This window comes from Solanum lycopersicum, chromosome 2 (genome assembly GCF_036512215.1).
Source record: "Solanum lycopersicum chromosome 2, SLM_r2.1".
Classification (NCBI taxonomy): Eukaryota; Viridiplantae; Streptophyta; class Magnoliopsida; order Solanales; family Solanaceae; genus Solanum; species Solanum lycopersicum.
Window position 1 is genome coordinate 66,582,989 of NC_090801.1, and position 16,267 is coordinate 66,599,255.

At 29.9% G+C, this 16,267-nt stretch overlaps 2 protein-coding genes across 5 annotated transcripts; both read left to right on the forward strand.

Annotated features, from left to right (window-relative positions):
- The first annotated feature begins 2,136 nt into the window (after positions 1–2,136).
- On the forward strand, positions 2,137–6,956 carry LOC101252243 (cyclic dof factor 1-like). Of its 4 annotated transcripts, none has more exons than XM_004232169.5 (3): positions 2,164–2,718; positions 4,206–5,466; positions 6,738–6,956. In XM_004232169.5, the coding sequence occupies exons 1-2, from the start codon at positions 2,587–2,589 to the stop codon at positions 5,460–5,462; spliced, it is 1,389 nt and encodes a 462-aa protein (XP_004232217.1). In that variant the 5' UTR covers positions 2,164–2,586; the 3' UTR covers positions 5,463–5,466; positions 6,738–6,956. The 4 variants fall into 4 exon arrangements, with proteins under 4 accessions (XP_069150670.1, XP_004232217.1, XP_025885361.1 ...); XM_026029576.2 differs by lacking the exon at positions 6,738–6,956 and adding an exon at positions 6,345–6,641; XM_069294570.1 differs by lacking the exon at positions 6,738–6,956 and adding an exon at positions 6,005–6,289.
- Positions 6,957–14,549: 7,593 nt separating this feature from the next.
- Positions 14,550–15,269, forward strand: LOC101251639 (probable calcium-binding protein CML45). Its single transcript, XM_004232168.5, has one exon. It carries the CDS (start codon positions 14,550–14,552, stop codon positions 15,093–15,095), a length of 546 nt encoding a protein of 181 aa, XP_004232216.1. The 3' UTR covers positions 15,096–15,269.
- The last annotated feature ends 998 nt before the right edge of the window (positions 15,270–16,267 follow it).

A 16,267-nucleotide genomic window follows, 5' to 3' on the forward strand; every position in this document is an offset into this window, starting at 1 on the left:
TATGTATGTCCAACTGCTAGAATCAAATCATCCCTTCTAGTTATACTCTGTCATTTTAAATTAATTAAATTGCTGAGTTGTTTCACAATATTTAAGAAAAGAAGATGAAAACGTAAATCTAGCACAATTTTTTATTTTTGTCTTTATTTATTATTGTCAAATTTATAATTAAAATAATTTAATATTAATTAATAACCAATTCCAATACTAACTAATGAAGAATAAAATTGGAAGAATATTCCAAAAATAATTTTGAAAATTGAACAATTAAATTTATTTAAAAAATGAAAAATATCTTAACAATTCAATTAACTTGAAATAGAGGAAGTATTATTTAATTAGGAAACATTATATTGTGTGGGTTATCTATACATCATATGGATTAAATAAAATATATGGATTAAATGCAAGTACGTGGAATGAATCCCGATTAATATACATGTTTTGATATGAATTACATTTGCATATGTATTAGTATTAGGTACAATATGATCTACAATCTCAAGATACGTTATTTTATTATATATGTGTGCTAATTTTCTTATGAGTATATAATAGAATACTATTTTGATGTAATCATGCGAAAAAAAAAAGGATAGGAAAAGCAAGGGTGCTATTATGATTCTTCATGTTACAAAAGAGATCAGCTTGGAAATAGTTTTTATAATTAAAAGAGGTTAAGGAATTTTTATACAAAATTTGGTATTGTTTGTATGTAATAATGCAATAACCTTGTCAACTCTACCTTATCATCAACATTAAATTAATTATTGTTTATATTCTAGATTTTCTCGACTTTGGTCCCACGCAGGAGAAGGGATAGTATGATTGAACTAAAGTTTTTTAAAAAAATTTAAAGTTGGCTGTGAAAGCACGTTTTGTAGCGTCCATCATATCCACTTGGATCAATTTTCATACTCATCCACAAATTTTCAAATATTTAATGATATCTCCATGGCTATAAACAATCGTAAATGAGTAAATTGAAATAAATTATATTTTTGAACTAAATCATTTCTAAAACTATAAAATAAATTACATTTACCTAATAGATTTTTTATTCTATCCGATATATAAAATTTAAGTAAATATTATATTTATTAGAATAATATAATAACATAATACTACTTATGAAATAATACATTATAATTAATAGAGTGTTAAAATATAGTGAGATTTTAATTACTTTATCCATTTTTTCTTAGTTGTCATATTATAGTTTGACATAATCTTTAAGAGAAATTCAATAATGAGGGATATTTGACCAATATATTACTTGTTAATTTGTAATCTTTATTATATACTCTCTTAGTTTCTAATTATTAATTCTAGTTTTTGTTTTTACTTTGACTATTTTCACATATCAAGAAAGGATAAATTTTTTTTACCTTTTATATCTTTAATTAGTTAATTTTGAAAAATAAAGATCTTCCTTGAAACTCTTTTAAGTTTTTAAATTATCCATTTTATGATAATAGGAGTAAAATGACAATTCACTGTATCAATCATTATTTTTTAAAATATATGTATCAATTTAAAATAAACAAGTATTTAAAGATAAAAAAAAATATGTACCCCTTATTATAAAATAATTAATGAAGAAAGTTTGAAAAAGATAATTGATTTCTCTCAACAATGATGATAATTTTAAATGGACAGAAATTTATAAATTTTTTTTTATTTTAAAATAATATTTTTTTTATTGAAAGGATAAAAATCTTAACATTGCATGAAATATGTTATGTTTTATTATTTGATAACTTATCAAATGAGTATGAATATTATTAAGAGTTTTTTTGTAGATTTGATTCATTCAGATATCTTCCGATCAATTAAAAATTTTCTAAAAAAAAAAAAAAACTTAATAGGTAAATTTAAATGATTCAAATTTAAATATATTTAATAGGTAAAATTCAAATCTCTATTAAATACAAATTCTGATTAATTTTTTTTGTTCCTATTTTTTATAAAATATAAATAATAACTTAAAAAGAAGGAATAGAATAGAGTAATGGAAAAGAATACACGTGGAAACGGAAGAAGTCCCAAAAAGGGGAAAAGGCGGATCTTTTTGAAAGGGGTGGGCGGCTACTTGTGAAGGGAAAAGAAAAAGGTCGTGCTGAGTCGGATTAAAAAGTGTTACTATTATTTTATTTAGAGAATCAAGAAAGAGAAAGACAAGATCTATAGCCACATACAACTTATGGCTCTAAATTAACGATTGCTCACCTGGCATAACACCTCTTTTTTATTTTGATTACACTTCGTTTCGTTTGAGAAAAAAATTTATAACCTCTTTATTTATAAAAAGTTCGTTGGATTATACTTTATATTGAATTTAAATCTTAAAAATATTTTAGAGGAGAATATGATAAAACACCTGTTTTGGTAAACCAACCAAAGCCTAAAACCAGACCCATAACAAAGAAAGTGTTAGTGGGTGTCAGATCTCTTTCTCTCTGCCTCTGCTGAATGAATTAAAGTGTCAATAATCCCAAAAATTCATCTCATATTATCTGTTCCTCTTTCTTTCTTTCTTTCTGTTCTCTGCTATTATACTATACTTTTAATCTTTGGGACTTGCCAATGTCTGAAGCAATTGCTATAAAGGATCCTGCCATTAAGCTCTTTGGTTGGACTATTCAGTTACCCGATTTTCCGGCTCCGGCGCCGGAGGATAGTAGTTTCTTAGCTGGAGAAGTCGAGCAAGAGCTCAAGGTATGATAATAATAAATGCTTCTTCTTTGTATGTAATGACTTTATTATGGTTTTGAAGTCATCTGGAGACTGGTTGTTGACTTTCCTTTTGGACCATATTGTTAGGGTTTTGGATTCTTCTTTTTTGTTAGATCCGTATTGGTTATTTTTTTTCCTTCTTTGGTTAGAATTTTTTACCTCTTTTGGCTATTAGGTTATGCTTACTGAAATTTTCTATATTGGTGTTCCTTTCTTTGTCTGAACACTTAAGTTTTTCTTTTGTTGTTCAATTCTCTTAAGATTGTTAGCTATTTTGTAGTGAAAAAACTATATACTGAATTTACCGCCTTATTGGTCGAGCTCATTGCACAGGACTCCTCTAGTTGAACAACAGGCTTATCCTGTGCACAATCAAAAAGAGTAGCGGCTGTGGTTCCCTTGTCAGTGTAAATTACTGAAGTTACCGTTTCTTGAAATTAATAGAGTTGTAATTACTTGTGCTTCCATCAAATTATGGCTCAATCTCAATCTAGCTAGGATTGGCAGTATGAATCCTGTGTATCAAGGGGGTTCTTTCTATATTATATCTTGACTATTTCTACACGAACATTGGCTTACCACAGTTCTCCTCCTCTTTTCAGCTTGGGATAAATTATGCTTTGCACTTAAGAAGAGTTTTCCTTATGCTTTAACTAGTTTTCTTTAGCCTGTATGTGACAAGCGATGGCTGTATAGCTCAAGCAACAGCTTTGCTTTGTTTATCGCTTACTTGAGATTTTATACATCAAATTTATCTACTTTTGAACTTGTCAATTATTGTGAGACGTGAAAGAATTAAAGGGTACAAACTATTGATGTGTTTTGTTAATCTCTGTAATTCATATAAAATATGATCTTATGTAAAAGATATTGCTTTTTATGTAAGATGAATGTTCAAATCTTTCTTAACTACTCAATTCAGCGTTCTCGCTATGATATGATGTATACTCCAAAAGATACTTAAGTTGTCAGGTATTCAAATCCTCTGTCTTCCTTCAGTAACTTCTAAATGATGCTCCCTTGTTCAATTTGTTTGTACTAATTTCCCGTTATAGTCCGTTTAAAGAACAATGTCTCTTGCTCTGGTTGGTAACTCATTAATTCTAACTTTACTCATTTTAAGACCATAAGATTAAATTACATTTTGGTACATTCTACATATCTTTAGCTTCAGAGCACAAAATTTAAAGTCGTTTTTACTTTCTTGAATTTCATGTCAAGTCAAAACCAATCAAACAAATTGTATCGGAGGGTGTATAGGACTTTTATGTATTCCTTCTTATCTTTGACCTCAACATTCTGTCTATGAACTTGGCACATGCTTCAGTGACAGGGAAGCTCAGCAGTCAGTGTAGATATCAGGATCTAGTGAAATCTTGTTAAACACTGCTTGACTCTGCAACTCCCATATGTTATCTGTTACTTGAATAAATTTAAGAATCTAACTTGATTTTTCTCTCTACATACAGGGTCTATATGATGATTGTATTGATGACAATGAACATTTGACTACTGAGGATTCACAGGATCAGAATCCAATTCAGCAGAGATGTGATATTATAAATTATTATGAATCTTCTACAGCCAAAACGTCAAAAAGTAAAGAGGAACACGGTGAAACAAGCAACTCACACGAGAGAAACCTGAAAAAACCAGAGAAGACACTTCCATGCCCTCGCTGTAATAGCATGGAAACAAAATTCTGTTACTTCAACAATTACAACGCCAGCCAGCCTAGACACTTCTGCAAGAATTGTCAGAGATATTGGACTGCTGGTGGGACTATGAGGAATGTGCCTGTAGGTGCTGGTCGTCGGAAACACAAGAACTCGGTTTTGCATTATAGTCACGTATCCGTCTCTGAAGCACTATCAAATGTAAGAACAAATTTTCCTACTGAAACCCAGCATCCTCCCCTCACGCTCAATGGAACAATTCTGTCATTTGATACTGACAAACCCGTATCTGAGTCGATGGTTTCAGTTTTGAACGTTGCTGATAAAGGTATGCAAAATTGTTCTGGGAATGGGTTTCAAAAATATAAAGAGCTTCGAATTCAAGCTGGAGATAATGGAGATGATCATTCCGATGGATCTTCGGTTACTGCTATAAGTTCAAAGGATAGTGATAATGGATTACCTAACACTCCAAGGAAGAACTACAACAGCTTTCCAACTCATTTACCTTGCTTTACTGGAGCTCCTTGGCCATACATATGGAGTTCTGTGCACTGTAGAAATGCAGTACCTCCACCTGGTTACTCCCTTCCCGGCATTCCTATGTCTTTCATCCCTGCAACCACTTATTGGGGTTGTACAATACCAGGCTCTTGGAATGTCCCTTGGATGTCCCCACCCACTGCTTCCCACAACCAAATGCCTCTAACTCCTGATCCTAATTCTCCAACTTCGAGGAAACATTCAAGGGATGAGAATGTGCTGAAATCGACAGGCACTGAGGAAGAGCAACGAAAAGAAAGTGATCCTGGGAAGCGTCTATGGTTTCCTAAAACATTGCGAATTGATGATCCAGGAGAAGCTGCAAAGAGTCCTATCTGGGCAACATTAGGAATTAAACATGAGGTTGTTAATTCAGTTGGTGGAGGTCTTCTCAGTGACTTTCTGCCGAAGAATGATGAGAGGAGTTGTGTTTCAGAAAACTCTACCTTATTACAAGTAAATCCAGCAGCAATGTCCAGGTCGTTAAATTTCAATGAGAGCTCATAAGCAGGTGTGTTGATAAGCTTTGTAAATGTTACAAAATGGTGGTGGCAAGACAGGAGTTATTCAGCTGAATATGCTTCACAATTGTCTGCCACTGGCATTTCCGTTAGACCAGTTATTCATAGTGTAGTCCAGAGAAAGTCTAGATGTAGACTCAATGTTAAGTTTTTTACAGAATTAGAATAGATCAATCTTGCTGTTAGTTCCCTCCTTTTTGTGTGAGTGAGTTTAGTGAGTTCTGTTTTCTAGTGATTTTTCTGGGTATTAAGTTTCTTCGTTGATGTGTATATTTGTATTTGAGAAAGCGAGACACATACTAGAGTCAGTGTGAAAATCGCGTGGTAAAATAAGTTGGAGGTGAAATGAATGAGTTCCTTATTTAGCTTTTTGTCTGCTTCAAGTTCTATTATAATGCACCACTATGAATGGAGCTTCACCATGCATAACTAAACTTCCCTTTCTTCCTGTTGGCCTTCTTTTCTTCTCTCTTTTTTGGAGAACTTAAAATTATTTTCAGTTTAAATGCTTATCTTGTTCCTTTCCAGAAACTGAAGGAGGCTATTGTCCAACTCCTAGTAGTTGTATATGCAACTATAAATGGAACTGCATTGAGAGGGGAAAAGTAATGGTCAAAGTTTGAGATATTCTAGTATTTTGTGAAGAACTTGACAACATTCATTTTCAGGGAATGGAGTGGTTTAGTGTGGAACTTATCATGTGGCTTCTGCAATAGATTACTATTGTTTTATGCACAAAAATAATTTGTTGACTAGTTGAAAAGCTATCGTTTGTAGATTCTCTTGAGTTATACAAGCTTCCTTGATAACAAACTATTCAAAGCACTTTTGACATTACTTTAACAGTTGCTTTGGGATTCCATATCAGCTTCCTGCAGGGACCAATATCAGGCTAATTCATAATTACAATGAAGCTGCCGGATGATTTCCCTTTCCATACCACTTGATCTTCGCAGCTATTTGATTCCTTGAAGGTGGTTAACACATTGATGAACTGTGTAAACCAGTCAAGTGTCAATTTCCTTGTCATTAAGATTTCTTCCGGAGGTTACGTCTCCTATGTTGTTTGCGAGCTATTGCATAAAAGCAGGGGTTTTACCCTTTGTACATTCAAATGGTAGCGCTTGTCATAAAAAAAAATAGATTTCTTCTGGAGGGTTAGAAATGTTTTATTGCATAAATTCTTCCAACCTAATGCTCATTGCTCAAGTATTTTTACTTACTTTTACAATGGTGACTGAGAGATTATTTGCTCATACAGGTGCAGTACTGTCCCTCCAACCTTAGTCAGAGCGTGGAGGGTTTGAATCGAGCCCTGGGAATGGAAAGCTCCTAATAGAGAGTGCCCTTTTTGTGAGCCTTACACAAAATGAAATATTGGATTAGTTGGATCAATTTCATTTACTGTATGCACAAAACAAACAAAATTACATCAAGACAGACACTGATTGAATGTTTTTATCAGTTATTTCTTTTGCAATCTGCTTTTCCTCGAGCTGAGGATATATCTAAAATCTCTCAACCTTCCAAAATAGCAGTAAGGTTGGCATACACTCTATGTTGTTGTATTGAGCTGTTTGAAGTGCACAATGCAGTGTCTATGACTAGTTATACTTTCCTTGACTATAATACCATTCACAGAAATTAAATGGGATCTTGTTTGATTTAAGAGAATCTCATAATCAACTAATTTTGTTATCAGTCTAAAAATTTAGTTTTGGTGTATAGTCGAAACTATAGTGTTTCTGTTTTGTTCAGCCGACTGAGTTTGCCTGGAAAGTTCAAGTTGTCTATAGTTGCAAGTTATATGCTTCATTAAAGTTTATGAAAGGTGATGGAGTATGGCAAAGTTATTGGGATTGAAAATGAAAAGTCAACTTTCATTAAAAATAGTTCAATGCTTGCACTACTTTCCAAGTGATTCTTGAACTATACTAGCCAGAGGAAGAGTTTAATTAGAGGTGTAAATAAATAAAAAGAAGAAGCTACTCATGTTGCTGCCTTACAGCCTAGTTAAAGTGCATTTGTTTGTTGAAGGTAAAGTTAAAGCATGGAGATGTCCCCATCCAAGACAACAAAAGATAAAAATTCAAAAGCAAAAGCTTTTAATTAAGTAGCCACTAGCAGGAAACACTAAATGGTGACACGTGATGTGGGAACTACTTCCCAACTTTCGATATTCAAGCCATGTTTACTTTGAGTGATACTATTTTCTTTTTTGTACCAAGATAATCCATTTGAATTGGAGAAATTATTTTCTAAATCTCTAATTTGAGTAGTTTATTATTCATTTAACACACATTTTAAGAAATATCAATAAATAAAAGGATAATATTTTTATATTATTTTTTTGATTTTATTAAATTTAATGCTTTAAAAACTGTCTTAGATGCAGATGCGAACTCAGAATTTAAACATTAAGTGCACCAATATAAACATAGCTCAAATATCATATATTATTACAAGTGGAAAGCTCCAAAGTGAAAAATTGAATTATCATTTTATCCTTATATTAAATAAAAATGTTATATTCATATTTGATTTTTTTATTTTTGAAAAATATTAAGCAGTAAACTTTTTTTTACTATTAATGAATTGAGAATATTTGAAAAGTTATGAAAATTAAATAATGTAAACATTAAAGAAAATGAAGAGACAAATGTTAGTTAATGAGAGCAAATAGGCAGAGATTTAAGTTGCACATTAACTAAAATATAAAAGCAGTTACCTTTAATTCTAAAAATTGTAGATTTCAATACAATGAATCTCATAGTTAATATATTAATATATGTTATTTTCAATGATAAATACGTGAAAAGAAGCTAAAGAGTCTAATTAATCATTTAAAGTGAAAGTATTATATAAAGCCAAGAATAGTTTTCATTTTCCTCAAGTCCCCTCTCCGTTTTATGGGCTGTAAAGAAGAGTGTATCATTTCTGAGCAGTTTTTCTCAATCAATGTCAAAGTTAAAGGCTATTAAAATACGCTATGAACGTCGTTGGATTTGTCCAAGAATTTCAGCTATGGATATTGCTGCATTCGTCAAAGAAATTTCTTAGTGAAGAATACACTTATAATACTTATTATTTAATTTTCTTGCTAGGGCTTAACATGTGCAACGCACAACATTAATTTTGGTAAAAACTTCTATATGTTACTGATTTTACATATATTTCATTAACGTAGCACATAACATTTCACTTATTCATTTAAATACTGTAGTTGTATAGTTTTTTGGATTTTGGATCTTAGAAACAAAAACACCATATATGATACTTATCAATTTTAAAAACATGTAATTTGTATTTTCTATTTTATCACACATAATATAATTTAAAAATATTGTTAATATACAATATTCACAAAAATAATTTTATTAATATGGCCACACGCGCATGGCGCATACCCAGAAACTAGTAAATAAAAACAAGCTTTAGTAGAATTCAAACCTTGATCTAGATAGTGAAATATCTTGCTTCAACCAATTGCACAAGAGAACTTTGTATGTTTTTTATGAGTGCGCCGTTAGTTTTATCCTAATTTTATTGCAACAAAAATGATCATTAGCGGCATTTAATTTTTAATTGTCGCTAAATATGTATTTTTAGCGACAATTGTCACTTTGTATATGTCCTCAAAGCCTTTAGCGACATTGGTTCTAATGGCACTTAACTACTGTCGGTAAAGACTTTAGCGCTTTTTATTAAAGTCAATATTTAATGCCGCCAAAAGTTGTTTTTGTTGTAGTGTTTCTACCAATTTTTCAAATTAAATATACATATATATGATTTTTTTTGAAAGTTAGCGAGTGCACGTGTATCCCCTTCATATAGTGTCGGTCCGCCCTTGCTTAGATGATACGTATATTTAATAGCAAAAATAAAATAAATATATATAAAAAAAATTATTTCTTGATTTTCTAAATTAAATAAGTATTATCTTCGTTTTAAAAAGAATGTTCCTAGTTTCTTTTTAGTTTGTTTAAAATAGAATGACCCATTTTTTTTTTGTCAATATTTTAACTATAATTTTTCACATGACATGTTTAAAACCACAAGATTAAAAAATATTTCGTTACATTGATTAACTTTAATTTAAAACTATAAGACTAAAAAATCTTTTTTCTTTATTAAATTTCGTTTCAAGTCAAACTAAGACATCCTTTTTAAAAGAGAGGGAATATTATTCGACGGAAGTAGTTAACGTCGGCCAGCCTCACTGCGATATATGAACATTCATGTGCACGTACACAAGTGATCTGACAATAGCTCCTCTTCACCCTCTGGCCTCTATAATACAATTAAAGATTTTTAATGTTTCATTGCATGTGATAATCAATTACTAGGGTCTTCATGAGTTTAGACTTTGCAATTAAAAAATTTAATCACATTAAACAATCTTATATATATATATATATATATTCTTAGACAAGTCAATATTGTGCCCCATCGTTTTATATATTTTTTTGTTTTGATCCACCAAAATCTGTGATGACTTTTTGAAGTGTTGACTTTTTAAAAATAAAAATAAATTTGGACAATCTTGATCGAATAGATACAATATCTCATAAACTTTATGTTGCATGTTCAAGGAACATAGTACTATTTTAATATGCATGCATCAAAAATACAAATATGCTATTAATAGTGACCCCTTAAAATAAGTTAAAGTCAATTAATGTCACACCATATAATAAAAATAAAATTTAGTAAAATCCACTTATCAAAATCTAGAAATTAAAGGCTTTGTAAATGGAGTAATAAACGTGATTCCGAAAGAAATAATCCCCCTTCAATCTTCATCGCTAAAAAAAAATGTGATTGATAATTAAGTAAGGAAAAAGTTTAATGTTTATATTAAATCAATGTAAAATATATTATTACGTGATTTAATGAAGTAAAATAAATTATACATGATATGTATATATTTGCTTAATGTAATTACCCCTTGAATAACCAATAATTGAAGTTTTTGCACAAATTCCTATTAAATGAATTGATAATTAATTTCTTTTTCTGTTGCTCATTCAATGAAAATATTTCTATTTATTTCTGCCACATAAATATCGCCAAATTATACTCCACTTACTTTAATTTTTATTTATATTAAAACATAAACATAATTATCAAAAATACCATATCTTTTTACAAAATGTAGTACTAAAATATTAATTATGATTTATACACGTCAATATCGGATCTGAGAACGTCTCCAAAGTGAATATATAGTGATTTCGTAGTTTTCTAGGTTCTCTAATTTACTCCAGCTGCCCACCAATTTTTTTTTTTAAAAAAACCCTTCTTCCCTCTTTTAAATACCCCAAAAGTTTTAGAAACATATTTTCAAGCTAAATTAGAAATTTTATCTATTTACTCTATCTATCAATGGGGCGTTCCATCTTCATCGTTGCTGTTTTTGTCATGCTTTTCTTCTCTGTTTCTCATGGTAACTGTAGTGCTTTTTTTCTTCTTTATTATTGGACTCTTTTCATTTTAATTACTCATGAATTGTATTGATTTATGAATTGTGTATGTTTAGGTGTAGGAACCGGCAGAAAAATGATGGGTTCTTTTTCACATGGAGACACCCGTGGAGTTTTACACCAGGTCGGTTTCTTTTTCTTCTAATTTAAACTTGCATCTTTAGTCCCTCAAAAAATTGACTATTTTTATTTTTCATCTTTGTAATACTCATGCTTCACGTTTAAGCAACTCAAATCTGCACTTTGCTCCTGAAATTTTATTAATTTGGTGAATTAGTATTATGTATCTAATTAATTAATCATTTATTATGTTAAATTTATAAAGTTATATTTCTAGTAACAATCTAGATATGTATTATTTAGGTAAAGAGATATGTTTTTATGGGGTTTTTTTAGTGCGTCTCCGAAACTCATAAATTTTGCATTGCAAGGCCTATTTGGAGGTGAAGTTAATGTTGAATTTGGACATAAATTTTCTCCCTTTTTTTTTTTGGCTAAAATTATAACTTATGTATGAGATTCTGTTCATTTTGATCCTTCAAATATAACCCATATGAGTGAGCATTTTTAATCCTTTTAACTTTGCTAAAGTTCCTAACAGAACCCGGTTAATAGCAACGATATTATTAAACCTATGTGACTTGTAAAATATAACATACATTGTTTAGAATTCATATTCCTGATATTTGATAGCCACATTTCAAGGCTGATTTGTTGAGTTTTTGACCTTGAACCAAAACTGCTTCCATGAGAAATCACTAGATCATGGGTATCCAATTGTTTTTGGTGTTGCTTTTCTAAGAAATAATAATGATTTTTGTTTTTAAGTAGAATATATTGTTGCCTTCTAAAAAGTATAAATAGCTACTACTATATTAATCCTAAGAAATAAAAATGTGCATCAATGAAGAAAGAAATAGCAATTTACATGGTTACAATAATATTTTTTTAACATTATTATGTTAGGGAAACCAAATATGTTGAGCTTATATTTTTGTTTCTGTTCATTGTTTGGGCCTCTAAAAGAGTAGCATTGTATTTTTTTTTGGGCTTTTGACATAACAGGAAAAGGCAAGAGAAACTTATGAGCTGGACTATATCGATGCTGGGCCAAACTTCAATTCTCATGGTGGTGTTCTTGTTCCTAATTTTCCCACACCAGAAACACCCCCTCAACATTGAACTCATTCTTCCTTTTATTTTCCTAACTCTAAAAATCTGTTTTTTTTTTTGTCTAATTGGGCTTTAAATATGTTATAGGCCTTTGTTTTTAATATGCTTCATTTTCAGCTTTGTACACAAAAATAAATAAATAATTGGTTCCAAACTAATAGAATACCATAATGCAACTCTTAAGAATTATCAATTGTTAAATATCTCTATTCAAAAACATTTTCCTTTATTTAGTGAAGGATAATTTACTTGGGCTTGGGCAACCTAAATCCACAAATGACAAGTTCCAATACACTCGGCCCAACCATTTTCAAGTCCAATTATGAGTACTCAAGACAGTCAAACTTACACAAATATATTAATTATATATTATACCTTTGCTGTCTATTTTTAGTTTAAACAATTTGGGTGACTGGCTATTTGGATTATTTCTCCCATGAAAAGATTTGTGAATAGTCTCTTAAAAGTGAATACTTCGTATAGTAGGTCCTAACTTATGTTTGATGGCAAAAGCAATATAGTAAAAACTTTCGTATGGTATTTCGTTATCCGTTTTGGATTTGACTAATTTGAATTCACAAAGGGAGGTTCCACTTTGGGCATATAAACATCAATTAATAGGGTTGTGTGATAATTAATTATATCACTTACTGTTTTTTTAATGTGTGTGTCAAAGTTCAAACGTGACAAGTAAAAGTGAATGAATGAAGTATTATCTTTATTTTAATTCAATTTGGAAGATGGAATTTTGTATTAAAACAACATCTTTTGCCGCCTAAGAGAATTTACACTGCAGAAATTGAATGAGCCAATGGAAAAACAGAACATTATACAATGAATATGTCAACACGGTAAAATAGATTTTAAATTTAATGTTGAAAATTTTCAACATAGTAGTTGAACCACCAAACAATTCAAGTTTGTTCTATGTTATGCTGTTCCAGTCTTCAATACAAATATGAACTCTAATATTGTATGTATAGAGTTTGATACTTTAATGGGTGTCATAAAAGTATACAATAGGGATTTATAGACTTCTTCTAACTTTCTCTACAATTTCGAATCTGAATGTCTAGGTAAAACGGAAAACTTCGCAAACTATAATTAAAAAAACCCATATCATGAAGTAGTTTACATATGAAATTTGGGGATATTGTATAATTACAAAGCCGGAGTGTGTAACTAGTGCATACTGTTATAAGAAAAAAAAAATCACATATAAAGAGTTAATATCAAATTTCATCTTGTTAAGATGGATTCGATATGAAAGGAAAATTTTAATAAAAAATATCTTGTTGAAAAATATTTTTTAGGAAAACTAAGTGAGATTGATTTATTAATAAAAGGTTAAATGATAGATTTACTGTTTGGCAGGTATTAGTACTCCATTTTTGACTTGTTTAGGATAATATTATAATATGAGAAGTCATGGATTTCAATGTCATGGTGTTTAGTTTATGGCGGCAAATTTGGCTATTCTCTCATAAGAAAAGATTTAATAAAGACAAAAGGTTCATAAAAAGAATATAAGGAAAATTTTGAAGGGTACTATTAATCTTAATTCTTGTTTTTGGAAAGTAATATATGACTTTTACAATATATTTATTTTCGTGCATTTCACAATTAAAACCAATTGGTCTAAGTTTGGAAGTACTTCATGTATAAGTTAGATTGAATTGTTTCCACTTTGAAGTGTATATTAAGAAAGCGAAAGCTTTGAAAATGCAATGAGTTCCCATTAGTGCTTAATGCTGGCTGCTAAGAACTTTCGGTCAATCTTTTACCAAAAGAAAAATAGTAGAATAAACATGATTTTTCCTCTCTTGTATAAAAACAATTAAGTTTTACTCACTTTTATTTACGAAAAAACATTAACTTTTACTTTACTTTCCACTTTGGATCTTGTAGCAAATAAGTGGTAAACGATTAGAGTGAATGACTAGTGTAATTTTCCTAACAAATTTACACGAGGAATATAAAAATGTATAAGGAAACTTCCTTCTTGTAACGGTCAAGGTCTTTTTAATTTTTTGGGTGGCTATATTTGGGGCAGAAGCAATCAGAAACTGCCAGCAAAACAAATAAACAAAAACTAGAACAGGCCAGCCTGCCCCACCATATTTCCAACAAGAGGTCCCAAAAAATTAGGAATTGAAGAAACTTCTGTGACACTTCCATTGAGTGCAAAGACCAAAAATTTTCAATGAATTTGGTCACGAACTCCTCAATTGCGTGCACCTACTAAGCAACTTTCAAGTTTATATATATTTCCCTTAATCTTTCATGATTCTTCATCAAAACCAAAACAAATACTTTAACTCTGTTTTTTTCTGCATGCAACAGTATCACCCGCCTTTTACAACAACAAAGAGATATTTCTCTTCTTCTCCATCTCAATCAAGAACTTTAATTTTAATATGGCAGCTTCTAATTATTTGAATCGATTTCCATTCAAGAAATTCCCTGTAACTACTATTCCAGTTCCCTTGCTAATTCATGGGGCGGTGGGATTCTTCTTTCTGTATATAATCTTTGATTGTGCACGAAGACTTTTTACCTTTTTGTCCTTTGCTGAAACCCAAGTGTGTGAAAAACACGACACTCCCAAAAAACTGAGCGAGAAATTAGTTGATGGAAGCTTAAACAGGGAAGAGGTGGAAATGGTTATGGCTAATTTAGGTATTTTTGCCAATCCTGAAGGTGTGAAGATTCAGGAGAGGTTGGACATTTTTGAACTTTTCGGAGAGGAATTAGAAGCTAAAGAGCAAGAAGTAAGAGAAGCTTTTGATGTGTTTGACGAGAACAAAGATGGATTTATTGATGAAAGGGATTTGCAGAGAGTTCTGTGTGCTCTGGGATTAAAGGGTGTTGCAGAATTGGATAATTGCAAGAAGATGATCATGGCCTTTGATGAAAATGGAGATGGAAGAATCGATTTCCAGGAATTTGTCAAAATGTTGTAACAACAATCAACACAAACATTTTGTAACATTCTTTAATTTGTTCCATTTACTCTAATTTTTAAATATCTTTTATACTTATTTATAATTTTTATCTTTTAATATAATTATTTCATGTTTGAAAATTAGAATTCTTATGATCTAATAAAATTATAGTCTACAAATGTTGATGCAAAAGGAATATCAATTCAACAATAATATCGAACATTTGTTTTTTAGTTTTATGTTGATTTATACAATTAAAATACATGATCTAATTTCATTTTCTTTTAATATTTAGTCATGTAACTAATACTTACTAAACTTATTTTAGCATGATTCGGTACTTTAAATTATGATCAATTTAGTTATGACTTATTAATTTGCAATATTTGTTTTATGCGATTTTTTTATTATATTATTATTATTTTGGATATTTTAATGTCATTAATTATATCATATTTTTTGTTATTTTCTTGAGAAATAACTTAGATAGTTGAATTTGGTAAGAGTAAAGAAATATTTGAAGTACAAGTAAATAATATTTTGTTTCAGTGAGTTCGAGGGTTTAATTGATAAAATCGTAAGTAGAAAAGTTCACATAACAAATAAAACCAAGTACAAGGGCCTCACAAATTATTCTGCCATATAAATATATACTTTTCGCCAAATATTACTCCACAATTTTAACATCTATATACAGTTAGATACTTAGAGGTAATCTCAAAAAAAAAAAAAAAATCACAGAGAATAGGAAAGATTTTTTTGGATGATAAAGATAATATATATAAAACATTGAGGAGTTACAAAGTTATTAATGGTATAAAGAATAATTATGTACTTTTTAATTCTTAAGGAATAACCTCACGTCTCTGAAAGCATCAATAAATAGAAGCAATTAAATTAGTTGTAGGGAAAATATGCTTAGGAAAATATTGAGGATTAACAGAGTTTAAATAGCTATTAAAAATTAAATATAATTATTAATGGTGCAATGATAAAAAAAAATGATTTATCTTAAAATTAAAAATATAATTAAACCCATTTATTTTCTAATATATTACATCTTTGAAGTAAAAAATAAATTAAAAAAATTCCTAAGATATATTAACATTGTCAAATCATAATTGTCCACTATTAATTTGACACTATTTAAGAAATAATAAATAAAAAGTGTTATAAATCCATTGAATTGT